At 39.6% G+C, this 17,152-nt stretch overlaps 1 protein-coding gene across 2 annotated transcripts in view; it reads left to right on the top strand.

Moving 5' to 3' along the window:
• The window catches only part of RELN (reelin), a 475,458-nt gene that overhangs the window by 451,954 nt on the left and 6,352 nt on the right, over positions 1-17,152 (top strand). For both annotated transcript variants that reach the window (XM_040644349.1, XM_040644350.1), the window contains exons 58-63: positions 5,717-5,790; positions 6,588-6,749; positions 7,478-7,635; positions 10,060-10,279; positions 12,117-12,314; positions 12,961-13,059. In XM_040644349.1, the coding sequence (XP_040500283.1) occupies positions 5,717-5,790; positions 6,588-6,749; positions 7,478-7,635; positions 10,060-10,279; positions 12,117-12,314; positions 12,961-13,059 (911 nt within the window). The remainder of the gene's footprint in view (positions 1-5,716; positions 5,791-6,587; positions 6,750-7,477; positions 7,636-10,059; positions 10,280-12,116; positions 12,315-12,960; positions 13,060-17,152) is intronic.

The raw sequence follows: 17,152 nt of genomic DNA, 5'->3' as shown, positions 1-17,152 counted from the left end.
ACATTTCTACACCTTCGTCGTACTGGCATCTCAACTTGCAATGGCGAACAGTGAGCTTCATCTCTTCCCTCTCCCTACCAGCTCCTCTTTCTGGTTCTCCTGTTTCTATTGATGGCACTACCTTTGACTTATTCATCAGCTTTAAAAGTTGAAGTAGTCTTTGATTTTTCACTTTTCACATCTAACCAGCTACTGCAGCCTTATTTTTTCTAAGACTTTATTTATCTATGAGAGAGAGAGAGAGAGAAAGCATGTGTTGGGGGGAGGGGCAGAGGGAGAAAAAGAAGCAGACTCCCCGCCAAGAAGGGAGCCCGACTCAGGACTTGATCCCAAGACCCCAAGATCATGACCTGAGCAGAAGGCAGATGCTTAACTGACTGAGCCACCCAGGCGCCCTACTGGAGCCCTGTGATTCTAATTTCCAGTGTCCCTGGCACCCATCCCATCTTCTCCGTTTGCACTATTCTCACCTGCATTCTGGCCCTCGTTAAATCAGTAGTCCAGGAATTAGTCTTTCTTTCTACTCCCACCTATCCTTCAACAGCACAGTCAGACTGATCTTTAAGAGACAGCTCTGAGCACATTATTCCACTGCTCATAAACCTTTAATGGCTCGCCATTGCCTAGCAGATTAAGGTCAAAAGCCATAGACCACAGTTCGTGGTCTACCAAACTCAACTAATCCGTCTCACCTTCTCTCCCAGTATTCTACACCTTCTATACCTGGACCAGAACATACCACATGCTGTGTCATGGCACAGTGCCTTCCCGCCTATATGTCTTTGCTCGCGCTCCTTCCACCTAAATATGTTTCTCCTACCTCCACCTCTCAGACTCTTCTCGTTCTCCAGAGGCAGCTCACATGCACCCTATTTGATTAATTCTTTTCTGTTTTGTTTTAATTGAAGTATATTTGACATATAACTTTGTGCAAATTTAAGATGTACAACATGTTGATTTGGTAGATAGATATATATACTGTAATATGATTGCCATTATAATGATAGCACCTCTATCATGTCACATAATCATCATTTCTTTCTTGTGCCTGGAATAATTAAGATCTTCCACTTCTGATTAATTATTTTCCAATCCATTTAATCAAATACAATCTCTTCTTCTTATGAAGCACCACAGCGTTTTAGTTATATCTTTTATGATTTCCATTTCCATTATTGAATATGCTTCTTATTCTCTCTCTGAAGCCAGGGGTGTTTTATTCATGAGTGTATGGCCTGAAATTTTTAGCACTAACCTTCCCCAGTATCAGCACTAAAATAGGACATGTTGATCATTAGAAGATTATGGCTTAAATTTAAATCACCAAAGTTTTATAGCACTTATGCATTATTAATGACTCAAACACTTAATTGCATATAATATGGAAAGCTTTTATTCATATGGAAATGGAAAAACCCTAATAAAGAATATTAAGTAATTAAAACTTACTGTTTTTAATTATAGATAGAAAGTAATGATAGAAATGTAGTAGCATCAGGAAGTTAGGCTATCAATGAAAATATTTTGAACCAGTGATACTTTGAGTTTCTTTCCATTCATTCTCCAAATGTTACTTTCCTGTTGGCCAAATCATCTTCCCTAAATTTATGATTAATATGTTGTTATATTAATTAAGTAAATAGAAATAGTACTTTTTTGTTTGTTTACTACTTAGTCATGGATATCATTCTGTTTACAGCAAGCTCTGATTGGTATGGAATGCCTTTTACTCCTGGAGAGGCATCTGACTCTCAGTCTTACTAAAACTGCAAACTTGGCGAGTAGAAAAGCTGAAGAACAATAGCATAATCCAGAAATATTAAAATTAGGGGCGCCTGGGTGGCACAGCGGTTAAGCGTCTGCCTTCGGCTCAGGGCGTGATCCCGGCATTGTGGGATCGAGCCCCACATCAGGCTCCTCTGCTGTGAGCCTGCTTCTTCCTCTCCCACTCCCCCTGCTTGTGTTCCCTCTCTCGCTGGCTATCTCTATCTCTGTCAAAAAATAAATAAATAAAATCTTTAAAAAAAAAAAAAAAGAAAAAAAGAAATATTAAAATTAGCTAGGAAGCTAGATCAATGGATAAAAATTGGGCCCGGAAAATAAATTGGGCCTGGTCATTTCTGTACTAGTCACAAAGGTTAAGAGCTTGCTCTTTCAACTTTTTGTTTTTATTATTGAAGTATTATTGACATAAAATGTTATATTAGTTTCAGGTGTACCACATAGTGATTTGACATTCTATATGTTACTCAGTGCTCACCACGATAAGAGTAGTCACTGTCTTACAATAAGTCACTAACTTACAATGTTATTACAATATTTTCACCTGTTTCATCCATTCCCCCACCCTTCTCCCCTCTAGCAATCACCAGTTTGTTCTTTATAAATCTATTTCTGTCTGTTCATTTGTTTTGTTTTTTAGATTACAGAAATAAGTGAAATCATACGGTATTTGTCTTTCTCTGACTTATGTCACTTAGCATACTACACTCTAGATCCATCCATGTTGTCACAAATGGCAAGAGCTTATTCTTTTTTTATGGCTGAGTAATATTCCATTGTATATATACTCCATATCTTTGTCCATTCGTCTCTTCATGGATACTTGGGTTGCTTCCATAACTTGGCTATTTTAAGTAATGCTGTAGTGAACATAGAGGTGTGTTTATCTTTTTGAATTAGTGTGCTCATTTTCTTTGGTAAATACTTAGCAGTGCAATTACTGAGTTATTTGGTATTTCTGTCTTTAATTTGTTGAGGAACTGCCATACTATTTGCCATCGTGGCTGTACCCAGTATAGATTCCCACCAACTGCGCCCAGGGGTTCCCTTTCATCCACATCCTCACCAACACTTGTTATTTCTTATCTTTTTGATACTAGCCATTCTGATTTTTGTGAGGTGCTATCTCATTGTGGTTTGATCTGCATTTCCCTGATGACTAGTGACGTTGAGCACCTTTTCATGTGTCTGTTGGCTATCTGTATGTCCTCTTTGGAAACATATTCAGGTCCTTTGCTCATTTTTTAATCAGATTTTTGTTTGTTTGTTTGTCTTGAGTTGTATAAGTTCTTTACATATCTTGGGTATTAATCCCTTATCAGATATATCATTTGCAAATATCTTCTCCCATTCAGTAGGCTGCCTTTTTGTTTTGTTGATGGTTTCCTTCATTGTGCAAAAGCTTTTTATTTTGCTATAGTCTGAATAATGTATTTTTTCTTTTTCCCTCACCTAAGGAAACATACACATAAATATGTTGTTAAGGCTGATGTCCAAGAGATTACTGCCTATGTTTTCTTTTAGGACTTTGGTCTCACATTTAGGTCTTATATCCATTTTGAATGTATTTTTGTATACAGCTAAGAAAGTGGTCCAGTTTCATTCTTTTGCATGTTGCTGTCCAGTTTTCACAACACCACTGTTGAAGAGACTGTCATTCTCCCATTGTGTGTCCTTGCCTCCTTTGTCACAGATTAATTGACCATATAAGTGGGGGGTTATTTCTGGGCTATCTATCCTGTTCCATTGATCTGTGTGTCTATTTTTATGCCAATACCATAATGTTTTGATTACTACAGCTTTGTGGTATATCTTGAAATCTGGAATTGTGATACCTCCAGCTTTGTGCTTTTTTCTCAAGAGTGCTTTTGCTATTTGGGGTGTCTTGTAGTTCCATTCAAATTTTTGGATTATTTGTTTTAGTTCTGTGAAAAATGCTATTGGTATTTTGATAGGAATTGCATTGAATCTGTAGATTGATTTGGATAGTATAGACATTTTAGCAATATTAAGTCTTCTAATCCATGAACATGGTATATTTTTTTCATTTGTTTACATCATCTTCAATTTCTTTCATCACTGTCTTACAGTTTTCAGAGTGTAAGTTTTTCACCACCTTGATTAAATTTATTCCTGGGTGGTGTTTTTTTGTGGGTTTTTTTTTTTTTTGGTGTAATTGTAAATGGGATTGTTTTCTTCATTTCTCTTTATGCTACTTTGTTATTAGCATATAGAAATACAACATATTTCTGTAAATTAATATTGTATCCTGCAACTTTACTGAATTCATTTATCAGTTCTAACAGTTTTTCGGTAGAGTCTTTAGGGTTTTCTATATATAGTATCATCTCATCTGTAGATGGTGACAGTTTTACTTTTCTTTTCCAAGATGCCTTTTATTTCTTCTTCTTGTCTGATTGCTGCAGCCAGAACTTCCAGTACTATGTTGAATAAAAGTGGTGAAAGAGGAAATGCTTATCTTATTTCTGATCTTAGATGAAAAGCTCTCAGGTTTTCCATCACTGAGTATGATGTTAGCTGTGGGTTTTTCATATATGGCCCTAGTTATGTTGAAGTATGTTCCCCCAAACCCACTTTGTTGAGAGTTTTTATCATGAATGGATGTTGAATTGTGTCTAGTGCTTTTTCTGCATCTCTGAGATGATCATATAGTTTTTATCCTTTCTCTTGTTAATGTTATATATCACATTGATTTGCAAATATTGAACTATCCTTGCATTTCTGTAATAAACCCCACTTGATTATGGTAAATGATTGTTTTAATGTATTGTTGCATTCAGTTTGCTGATATTTTGTTGAGGATTTATTTCTTCATCTACGTTCATCCTTGCTGGCTCAATCGGTATAGCATGCGACTTTTGATATCAGGGTTGTGAGTTCAAGCCCCATGTTGGCTGTAGGGATTACTTAAAAATAAAACCTTTTAAAAAAAAAAAAAGAATATTGGCTGGGGTACCTGGGTGGCTCAGTTGGTTAAGTTTCCAATTTTTGGTTTCAGCTCAGGTCATGATCTCATGGGTGGTGGGATTGAGCCCTGCATCAGGCTATGCTCTTAGGGGTAGTCTGAGGATTCTCTCCTTCTGCCCCTCCCCCATCTCATAAATAAATAAATCTTTTTTTTTTTTAATTATATTGCCTTGTAGTTTTCTTTTTCTGTAGTGTCCTTGTCCAATTTGGGTATCAAATTAATGCTGGCCTCATAGAATAAATTTGGACATTTTCCTTCCTCTTTTATTTTTTAGAGTAGTTTTAGAAGAACAGGTATTAACTCTTCTTTATTTGGTAGAATTCATCTGTGAAGCCATCTGAGGGGACTTTTGTTTGTTGGCAGTTTTTCAATTACTGATTCAATTTTGTTACTAGTAATCAGTCTGTTTAAGTTTTCTCTTTGTTCCTGATTCATTTTTGGAAGATCGTACATTTCTAAGAACTTATCTGTTTCTTCCAGGTTGTCCAATTTCTCAGCATATAATTTTTCATAGTCTTCTCTTATAATCCTTGTATTTCTGTGATGTCAGTTGTTATTTCTCCTTTTATTTCTAATTTTATTTATTGGAATCCTCTCTCTTTTTCTTGATGAGTCTAACTAAAGGTTTATCAATTTTGTTTATCTTTTCAAACAACCAGCTCTTGATTAGAAATAGTACTTTTTTAAACCTTAATTCTCATCTTCACGCAAAGTTGCATCTTTTTTTATTCCCTTCCTCATTTTTTTATTATGTTCAGTGAGCCAGCATATAGTATCAGAACTCAAAAAAATGTATTGTTGGTGTTCTAGCAGGCTGCTCTGTAAAAACTTCTCTGAATATTTGTTGATTACTTATGAGAGTTATAGTTTAGAGAGAGGGAATTTCTAATTAATGATAGGCATTTAATCTTACCTGTACATATTTGTTGCTGATGTGTGTTTTAGATTGTGGTGGGTTGCGAGGCCACTTCGTGTGGTGACCTTCATTCCGTCATGTTGGAGTATACTAAGGATGCAAGGTTCGTGAAATAACTTTTTATGTTCCTCCCAACTTGACTACAACTTCAAATGGTTGTCTATTTTTAAAGCAACTACAGAGAAGCAACCTTTTATATTAAAAGTACAGTTTATGTTCATTTCACATGTATTCATTGCCTTTATATAAGATTTACATGTATGTCTTATTTTCAGATTTTTCCTTCAGACCAAGAAAAATCATTTTTCATACTAGGCTGGCTGCAAGCCAACAAACTTTTTTTCTCTTAAAATAAAGTAGATGCTACATTTGTCCTCAAAGTAGAATTCTCTTTTATTCATGTGGCTCATTTTCAACCAATCTTAATGAGAATTTAGAGAAAATATGCTTCAGCCCGAGTCACATGTCCTGAAGCATAGTGAAAGTCTGACACAGTGCAGTTACTTTATTGGGATGTTGATAGCCCTGTCTCCCACCACCACTTTTGAAAGTGAATTATGGGGAGTTAAGTTTTGGTAAACAGAGAATTTTGTCAGTCGACTCCAGGTATATTTCTGGTAATATCAGTGGGAGGGAGCCACTAGGATCCAGCAGTGTGCATGCTATGATTTTATTCTGTTATCTGTGAATATATTCTTGTGTTGGTAAAGAGTTAGAGTATATCTTCTGTGAAATTATTTTCAATTTTCCTTTTCATTGTTTGTATAAATATATACAGGAAATAGAAAACTTACATAAAAATACCTCAATTTAACCCAACCCCAAAGCGTTACATTGACATTAGTCAGGTCATCTATTTCTCTTAAGAGTTATCTACCATAACCTCTGTGGTTTCTGCAGGTCTGATTCCTGGCAGCTCGTTCAGACCCAGTGCCTTCCTTCCTCTTCAAACAGCATCGGCTGCTCCCCCTTCCAGTTCCATGAAGCCACCATCTACAATGCTGTCAACAGCTCGAGCTGGAAGAGGATTACCATTCAGCTGCCTGACCATGTCTCCTCCAGGTAAATTGCATACTGAAGTGAACTTGGTGGAATTATCTGGCAATCTCTGCAGAGCTCATGCAGTGAGATTCCATTACAGCTGTGGTACTCTCTCCCGCCTTTCACCAACCCATGTCCCCAGATGGCAATGGCATGACCCAAGAAGAAATAGGAAGACATGGGATCTTTTCTGTAAATGCTACAGATCTCAGATTTGCTTTTGATGAAATACCACAGCACATGCCAAACTCAATCACAGGCCCCAGATCACAGACGCTCAAAGACCTGGAATTGGCACCATATCTGCTCCAGGGCTCTATGACTCCCAAAGGCTGCACTGCTCATCCCATATAAAAATACCCTCTGGGGTGTGCAGGGCTGGTCGGGTTACATGCAAGCACAGGATAAACATAATAGAGTGCAATCTTCCTATAGCAGCGTTCACTTTACTCAAAGATTTGGAAAATGATATACCTCTATGAGAAAAATGGACACAAATTTATTATGGAATAGAATAAGAAACTCACGTCAAACTCTCAGGGAAGGTACAAGCTTCCAGAATGGCACTTTGGGAGATATCCCCAGAGTCTGAAGGGTACAAGTTCATTCACCTGTACTTGGGTGCTTCAAGGAGAACCCTCGGGACATCCTTTTCTCAGAAATAGTCCCCATTCCCAGGGCTGGAGGTGGGACACAGGCACGGGAAGTAACAGCCTATTGAATCCCTTCTGCTCTCTCTGGACTTTCAGTGCGACACAGTTCCGCTGGATCCAGAAGGGGGAAGAAACGGAGAAGCAAAGCTGGGCGATTGACCACGTGTACATCGGAGAGGCTTGCCCCAAGCTCTGCAGTGGGCACGGATACTGCACCACTGGCGCCGTCTGCATCTGTGATGAAAGTTTCCAAGGTCTGAATCCCAGACTGTCTCTTCTAATACAGAGGACCAGGAGGTTCTCCTCATTTCAGCATGTATACGAAGGCCACTAGGGGGGACGTCTGGGTGGCTCCGTTGGTTAAGCATCTGCCTTCAGCTCAGGTCATGATCCCAGAGTCCTGGGATGGAGCCCCCTGTTGAGCTTCTTGCTCAACCTCTGCCTGCCGCTCTGCCTGCTTGTGCTCTCTCTCTGTCAAATAAATAAATAAAATCTTAAAAAAAAAAAAAAAAAAGGCCACTAGGAAAGAAAGAAAAACTCCAGCCCTGAGGGATTTGAGATAGATGACACACTCTTTGATCACAGAGTTATTTATCTTTGGAATGAAGTATCAAGGATAATTTTCTGCTGTGTTCCTTAAAGTATTTTTTTAAATGCAGAATTCTGGGGCACCTGCGTGGCTTAGTTGATGAGGCGGCCAACTCTTAATGTCGGCTCAGGTCATGATCTCAGGGTCATGAGAACAAGCCCCACATCAGGCTCCACGCTGCACGTGGAGCCTGCTTAAGATTCTCTCTCTCTCTCTTCCCCTCCCTCTGCTCATGCACTCTCTCATTTAATTAATTAAATAAATAAATAATTAAATCTTTAAAAAAATAAAATACAGAATTCTATAGCACTTCACATTCTCCATCCTCCACATAACTCCCTGCCCCAGCCACTACCCCCAGCACTTTACTTTCACTTCTGGGCCTCTCTCCTTCCTGGCCTAGCTGCCCATCCCTGGATACTTTGTCAATATTCCTTCTTTCTCAGTCTCTCCAATAGCAGCTGCCCCTGTCCTCTCAAGATACAGCTGATGATTCAAGATATTCTGTTTTCCAGGTCACTTTGTCTCACACACACACACACACACACAAACCCATGACTCAAAAAAATACATTTTTACTGCTTGGGCTTCTAGAAGCTGAGTATATGATTTGGGACCCAGTATCTACTCAATTCCTGACATCATAGGAAATTGCTCCCTTGGCCTGAGAGAAGGCCTGCAACCTGATTTCCTTTGATGCAGGGTTTCCAACAGGTTTCTATTGTTACAAAGTCCATATAATCACCATTATATCCTCAGAGCCTAATGCTTGGCATATAGCCATGCCCAGTGAATCCTTTTTGAATGAATTCTTACATTGCCTTATACTTTACTATTTACACAGTGTCCACCAATTTATTCAGCAGAGTCATTTAGTACTTATGATAGCCCCATAAGTTAGCTATGTTTCATATAATTATTCCCACTTTACAGGTAAAGAAACAGAGACTCAGGGAACTTAAGTGACTTGCCTAAGATGACACAGCTAGTCAATATCAGAAAGAAGACCATTACTCAGTTTTTTCCAGTCAACCTTGCTGTCTCTCATAACCGAGAGAGTTATCCAAAGAGGAGCAGAATTATACAGCTTCCCCAAGGGGAAGTTTTTACATTGTAAAAATCCACAGATTTGACTTCGGGAGTAGAGTATATTTAGATTTCTTGGTTGATGCTATTTCCTGGCCTTCAAATGAAATGAGTATGATTAATGTAGACATTGTACATCTCTCATGTCGGAAATTACGTAGCTGTCATCTCTTTCCTCTGGTGTCATCACTGCTGAGACCAGCTGGTTCTGTCCATGTCTTAGATGGAGAACTTGAACTTTAGGCAAATGAACAAATCGGATGTCTCACAAGGAGTTCCAGAGGTCTGAAATTTGCCCTCTCCCCTGATCCAACAGAGCTGTGACCTTTTGATTTGGAACTACTGTAGATGTTTAGGGAAGTTGTGCTGGTCAAATCAAGGGCAAATGCAAACACATACACATTTGCTAATGTTCTGTCTTAAATGCCCATATTTCAGCTCAGTGGTCCCATCCTTCCAGCCTATTCACTATTCATTTATTTATATCACCTTATTATTGCATATCTTATACGTGCCAAGTATTGTGTTAGGTGCTAGAATCCAACAAGGAATAAAATGCAGACTCTGCTCTCAAGACTCAAGTATAGAGCTGGAAGAATAAGAATATAATTTATGCCATTTTCTGCTACAAAAGCGTGCTGGGGAGAAAGAAATCAGGTTGGCTTCTCATCCCAGGGTGAGAGCTCTCCACCAAGACCCATCATTGGTAAACATGCAGCCCGGCCTGATGCTGGGTACTTACACAACCGGTTCACGTGAGCGCTGGGTACATTAGCACCTACACAATGTAGCACACATTCACTCAAAGATAGTGGGATTTTTTTCAAGAATGGAAGCCAATAATTGCTCCAATACAAAAAAAAAATTATTTTGGGGAGTCTGGATCTGCTTAGTATGTTGTTGTTCTTACAGTAACAAGAATGGATTAAGCCTAAAATCGAATACTTCATCTTTAATGATGTTGCTGCTTCTAGCTAACTTGCAATTATTCCCTTCCCTCTAGGTGACGATTGCTCTGTTTTCAGTCATGATCTTCCCAGTTATATCAAAGATAATTTCGAGTCAGCAAGAGTCACTGAAGCAAACTGGGAGACCATTCAAGGTGGGGTGATAGGAAGTGGCTGTGGGCAGCTCGCACCCTACGCCCATGGAGACTCACTCTATTTCAATGGCTGTCAGATAAGGCAGGCGGCCACCAAGCCTCTGGATCTCACTCGAGCAAGGTAACCAAACTCCTACGTGGTAGTTCAGACACAGAATTGGTCTCAAGACTGGTCACTTTCCGCTGTCTGTTAAATATAATCATGAACTTCACGGCATGGGTGTCAGGAAGCAGTAGAGACCTAAATGTCACTTGAATTTGGTAGAAGGAAACAATGTATGTTTTCACAACTCAGAATTATGCTTTGCTTCAATCTATTGTAGAATTACCTTGTTTTTTTTTTTCACATACACTGGCTGAGTGGTGGTGACATAGGCATAAGCCAGGAGAAATGGCCAAATATAAAAAACTGATAAGTCAATCAGATCAGCGTGTTGTATATACCTTAAACCTACACAATGTTTTATGTCAATCATGTCTCAATAAAGTTGAAAAGAAATAACGAAAACATTTTAAATTGGCTGTAGATGACCTGTATGGATAATTTAATGTTGACTGTTTGCAAGTATGTAAATATAAATGTATATGTGAAGTAGCTTTGTAGTCAGGCAAACACATACCTATATTTAGCATGTGTAGTTACAATAAACAGAAATGGAGAATCAATTCACATGTTCTCGGAGCTGCTTACTAGTGCAGAGTAGAGTGGACAGAGACGGTGCAAATCGACCAGGGAAGTGACAGAGAAAAAGACACTCCAGGAAGGTGGGGTTTCCTTCCCCACCTGCTCATTCCCAGCTCTGCCACCTCATCCAGTGCAAACATGACTTTCTGTCTGTGTAATTCAAAAAAAGATTCCAAGGCTTTCTGAAGATTGCAAAGTACTGGACTAGAGTATTCATGGACTGCTGCAAAGTGTTCAGGAACTACAAGGATATTTGAGAATTAGATGCTTGGTTAATAAAAATGTAGACGTTTACTTAAGGCTTTTGACTTTGGAAGATATTAGTAAAGTGTTTTCAGAGGCATAAAGGCAAGCTCAGGGTCTTCCAGTATGATAAACAATGAAAATACAATTAAGTCCTGTGTGGTAACCATGGAGGTTCCAAAAGTTATGTTCACCCATCCCTTGTTTTCCTACCAGAAAGATGGACTTAATCTGGGGACAGCCTGATGTTTCCCTTGACCCCATATACAGCAACGAGTAGCTGCTTAATGAACAATTGCACACCAAGTTGTGCAAGCAAGTTTAAGTTAATTTATGCATTCACAAGTATGAAGTCTACGGCTTTATGTCACCAGCTCCCGTAAATGGCACAACTCTGTTTATCACTAGGCCTCCTATTAGGATAGATTTCTTATGTTAAAAACGGTATCATAAAGGGCAAGGATGCCCATGAGGAGCAGAAAGACACTTCAAACAGAATCGCAGACATGGTCGAGAGCCTGCCTGTCCAACTCCGTTTTCCTTCCGCTCTTATCTCCCAACATCCTCTCCTAAAATAGACGTGATGATTTATCCCTTTGCATATGCTATTGAGCTTGGAGCTATTTGTTTAAAAAAAAAAAAAAGTATGTAGTATAAATATTGTGGTTTCATTCCTGGTCCTGTCTCTGTCCTCATGCCTGTTTGACCCATATTACCTTCCAGAGAATAGAAGGTATTTCAGGTGAAATACTCTTAATAAGCCAAGAAGAGCACAGGCCTTTTATAAAGTCAGAATTGTTTTCTTTATGTAGAAAACTTGCCTTCTGAGATTATTTCTCATAGGTGGGAGGTAAAGGTTAATATAAATACATTTTTTAATTAGCATGCCTTAGTCCTAAGACTGGATGCTTCCATTTCTACTCTCTAACCTGAGAAATTATGGACTTTAGGATCAGGAAAGGTCAAAAACAAAAATTAGAAAGTGTAAGTCTTCTAATACTCCTTGACGCACGTTTCCCTGTATTTTCAGCAAAATCATGTTTGTTTTGCAAATCGGGAGCACGTCGCAGACGGACAGCTGCAACAGCGACGTGAGCGGCCCGCACGCCGTGGACAAGGCGGTGCTGCTGCAGTACAGTGTTAACAACGGCATCACGTGGCACGTCATCGCGCAGCACCAGCCCAAGGACTTCACGCAGGCCCAGAGGGTGTCCTACAATGTCCCCCTGTAAGTGGCCCGAGCAGAAAGGCATCGTGTCACCCTTGCTCCCTGGGAGTCACTGAGATCGAGCTCGAAGTGTGAGGTTCCTACACCAGCACCACCCAAGTCGGTGGTGGCAGAACCAAGATGCGCCCACATCCCCGGAGTTGTGTTGCTGTTTCCTGTTAGGCGAGGAGGAGGCGCAAGAGGGAAGAGAATGTAACAACTACACGCAGGGGCGCTTTTTGCCTGTTTCCCTTTCTCAAATGGGTATTTCCAGTCCTTTAGAAAAGAACATTTTTAATTTTCTGGGTGCACTCCTTTGAAAGTTTTCCGAGGATAGGCAACGGTGTCACTGTGGTCCGGCACTGTACCCCCACTTTCTAGCACCGCGCCTGTCACACAGAAGGCATAGCCCGTGCCCCAAATTCGGTCTCTTCCAGCTCCTCCTGGAGCAAGGGGAAGCAGGGAGGGAGAAGGAAACGGATTCCAAGTCCTTGGGTCACCAATAAAATTGAATGCTGCTCAGAAGAGTACGGTGACCTAAGCAGATCCGAATTCCATCCCTCAGTTGTGTTGATTGAGACCGGCCTGTTATCTTTGAGGTCTGGAAATGGCATAGCAGAAAGGTGTGCCTTCTAGCGGGTAACCTCTTTGTCCTTCTGTGACCCAGGGAGGCACGGATGAAAGGAGTTTTACTGCGCTGGTGGCAACCTCGCCACAACGGAACAGGTCATGATCAATGGGCTTTGGACCATGTGGAGGTCGTCCTGTGAGTATCTGCTACATAGCGTACCATGTCCATTTCGGGAAGGTTTGAAATTCTTTTGCTATGGCATGCTCCTTAATTCAGTAACAACCGTTCCTGATGGGAAGCCCCCGCAGGACTTTAGCCTACGCTCTTCAGCAACAGGAGTCTGTAGCTCGAGTCAACCTGAAGTAGCAATGTCCCAAAAGCAATTTAATATGCCTTAGCAAACTTCAATAAGCAAAAGACGAGTCTGCGGATTTGACCATGTTAGTGAAATTGAATAACACAAAAGTCTTGGGGAAATGGGGAACAATGTCTTTGCCACATTTGGGTTGCCTTATAAAATGGCATGACATCCTGAACAGAGAAGGGGTCTGTACTGGTCGAGGTACAGAGTATTTCTAGCTAAGGCGCCCAGTTACAAACCCCTGTCTGAGCCACAGATGCCCCAGGGATTCTTCCGTGCAATGACGCGATCGTCACTGGAGCGAGGAATTTGTGGTTTCGGATCCCCCCTGACCAATCCCAGCACCAGCACGTTGAGGGTGCTCCCCTGTGGTTTCTCCCGTGATAAAGTTGGCACTGCTCTCACCGAGCCGGGTTAACTGTTCCGCAGAGAGATGACTTGCTTTTTCTCTAACGATCTAGTTCCTGTAGAACTGGAATGCTTATGTCTCGACGGGTTCGGACTGATGGCTCCAAGTGGTTGGCAAGGAGAGGCGAATCTTCTCGGTAGATAGGTTCAAATGTTCATTCTGTTTACCAAATCAAAAATGAAATCAGTCCTTTGGCTGATTTCAGTCATTTTGAAAGCAAACTTAAATGATTGACTGGTAGGCAAACTACCAGATTTGTTTTCTTTCAATCATAGCCATGAGCTGACTTTTTCAGTCTTGAGTTAGCCCTCGTCTTAGTTTTCACTGAGGCACCTGCTTGCATGGCATCCATATCAATCCCCAAATCCAAGAGCAACCTAGTCCCTACACAAGCCCCCACTGCGCGCTCTGCTGCTTTGGACAACTTGCTGGGCTCTGCCTCCACAAGACAAAGTTGAAGTTTAAAAGAACAGTCCAAACCCATTTGGACCTACATATGAGGCTGATGTTTTACTTAGACGTTGATTTCCTCAGCATATGTTCTTCCAGGAGAATAGAATAACCTGGGCTCTATAATGAACACATATATATAGGAAGGCCAGAGATACGTCCAAATAGACCAAAAACCAACCCTAGAGCCTTGCTGCCCTAACTACTTTCCTTTCAGAGCAGCGCTTCTCATCTGATTGAACATCAGAATCACTCAGGGGCTTTTGGAAGAAGCGTCCCTACAGATGATTTGATTTAAATTGATCTGCAGTGGGACCTGAGCATCAGTCTTTTTTAAAAGCACCTCGGGTGATTCTAATAAACTGGTTCAGAATCAGATTTAGAGTCAATAAACACTTCTTATCTTTCAAGTCTCTTGCCAAGTCAGTTTACATTAATGGGGCTTCCTGTGCCTGACAAAGCATTACCAACTCCTATGGAAACTTCAAAACTTGACAGTCCTCAAAAGAAGGCAGCGAATACTGCCCTGGGATAGACATATTATGTGTGCAAGTAGATATTTCTCTTCCTGCCACCCAGCCAAGCAAGTTCAGTTATCAGTTTCAGATTCCAGAGGCTTATCATCACCATCACACCCTCCCTTAGACAAAATTAAAGAGCAGGTGGGCTCAGCCGTGCACATCACCTCCCCTGGTATGAAACCACCCCTTGGCAACTTTGAAGCAGAACTCTGTTCTTTGTTCCCTGTTCTGGAACACCTGGGGTTGGTATTAATTTTTAGAAGCTGACACCAGCATCATGATATTACTGTAAGAATCAAGTTCAGATACTCTGGAATCTATCATCTCAATCATACCTGTTGTATCTGGTATTTTTCTGGAGAAATAATCTGTATTTGTAAAGACTTCACTTTGATTCCAGCTCCATAATTTTAATCCTTTGAAGAATTTATCACTTACCGGGCCCCTGTCTGCTCTTACTCAGCATTATTCTCTCAGACTTTCAGAGCACTAAAACATTTTGAGTGAAGAAAGAGTGAATAGTTTCAGTGAATAATTTAAAAATTATAGCTTCACACATATCACCATATAATTTTATTTTTATGTATTACACAGGTAATTTTAAAAGCAAATGCTATGTCTTTAGTGACATTTCAAAAACTTGTTAAAATTAAAGGAGTCACTTGGTTTTCTTTCCTTTTTTTTTTTTTGGAGAAAAATACCAATACAGAGAAATTATATTTTCAGAACTATCTTTTTGATATTTTGCACTTGTCTTAGGATTTAACATTTCTATACCACTGTACCTTTTCAAAGTACTTCTTTTCAGAAGAGTCAAAAGTTTTAAGGCATTTACTAATTAATATGCCCTCGATAGCTCTACAGAATAATTAGTTTACTCATTTGATAAGCTTAAAATAAAAAAAGAAAGTTCCAGAGAATTCAGAAAAAGAAAACACAATCATTTTCCAGAGTGTCTTTCAACCAAATGAGGCACAAAGAAGCTATCCAAGGTTCATTTCATGATTCACAAATATTACTAATTATAATTTTGCTACAGGGGATGTATATTTAGAAATACAGAGATAGAATACTCCCATATATCCCTAATAATTCAAAATATCCTTGAATTCACTATACTTTTTTATGATAACATTTAGTTATATAAACTAGTATGGCTAACTCCTCAAGTGTGGATGGGAAAGGAGACCGGGATGCAAATCCGAAGAGACGCAGGCCCTACCTAACTGATTACTGCAAAGAGGGCTGCTAATATGTTTTTGCAACTAATGGTTGGAAAACCATTACATTTTTAGAACATATTTTCTTTTCTGAGTGCCGACTGGCCTTAATCTAGCTTTATTACCATAGTTTTGCTTCTGTGCATGTGCACTAAGGACACATGCTAAAAATCCCTAGAAAGAAAAATTGTGGTCACGCATGGTATCTTGAGTTTAACCTCACTACTGCCCATATTAACTAAGAAGAGAAATGAGTTTGGTGAGAACAAATTCAGCACTTTTGAAAATATTTCAAGGTTTAGGAATGCATCCTAAATTGACAACATATATAATAAATGTGTAATCTAATGGTTTAATTCTAATATGGTCCATGTTGGAAGGATTTGCGTTTCATAAATATGGATGTACGGAGTGACAGGCCCCACACCATAACGATAAAAAGCACCATTTAGCATTTAACAAGCAAAGTTACTTGTGCTTTATGCTTGTTTGAGAGTGAAATCTTTTCATTCTGGTGATGTTTTTCAATAAAACCTGCCCATGAAAAGCACTTTGTGACTATTGGCCCCCACTATTCTGGCATACAACAGATGGACTGAATTGACAGATGACTTTTTTCCAGCCTCACTAGCTTACCAAAAGGCCTTATTCTGTAAAGTCTGAATGATGTAGATAACACAGTCACTGACAATCATGTCAGAACCCTAATTTCTTTGAATTCACTTGCTGGTATAGAACGTTTTCCAGTAAATGTTTGTGAACACACTTGGGCAGACCCCTCACAAGATCCATGCTGGTGGGGTTCTTCTTAGGATAAAAGAAAAGTAGTGGTCTTAATCTTTTCTGTTGGGCACTCATCCTTCTATCCTAAGAATCTCCCTCACCCAAATATGCATTTCATTCGCACATCACATCTTTTTGTGTACGTGTTTAAGTCACAACTCGTCACATGTATAATGAAGTGGGCCGGTTTTTGCATGTGTACCTTGAAAGCAAATTGCTCAATAAAGAGCTTTTGTGAATTGATTTACTAAGAAGTGAATTTTTACCACATTACTGGGAGTGAAAACCAGTACGTTGCTAACTATGGTCTTAAACGCATCTATCAGATTTTAATAATATGAGTGCCATCATGACCATCCCCTCATGCTATTCATTATCAAAATACTGTCATTTTTGGCACAAATGATTTATGGAAATGAGCATAGTACATTTGTTGCAAAGCATATTTATCCTTTATTAATTTGACCGTGTTATCTGATGTAGAGGATTTCTGTATTTTTTAAAGCCCATTCCTTAATACATTCAGAAATAAGTATTTCCTAAA

The sequence above is a fragment of the Ursus maritimus genome, unplaced genomic scaffold (assembly GCF_017311325.1).
Source record: "Ursus maritimus isolate PB19 unplaced genomic scaffold, ASM1731132v1 scaffold_3, whole genome shotgun sequence".
Taxonomy (NCBI): Eukaryota; Metazoa; Chordata; class Mammalia; order Carnivora; family Ursidae; genus Ursus; species Ursus maritimus.
This window is presented reverse-complemented; position numbering and strand designations above follow the sequence as displayed.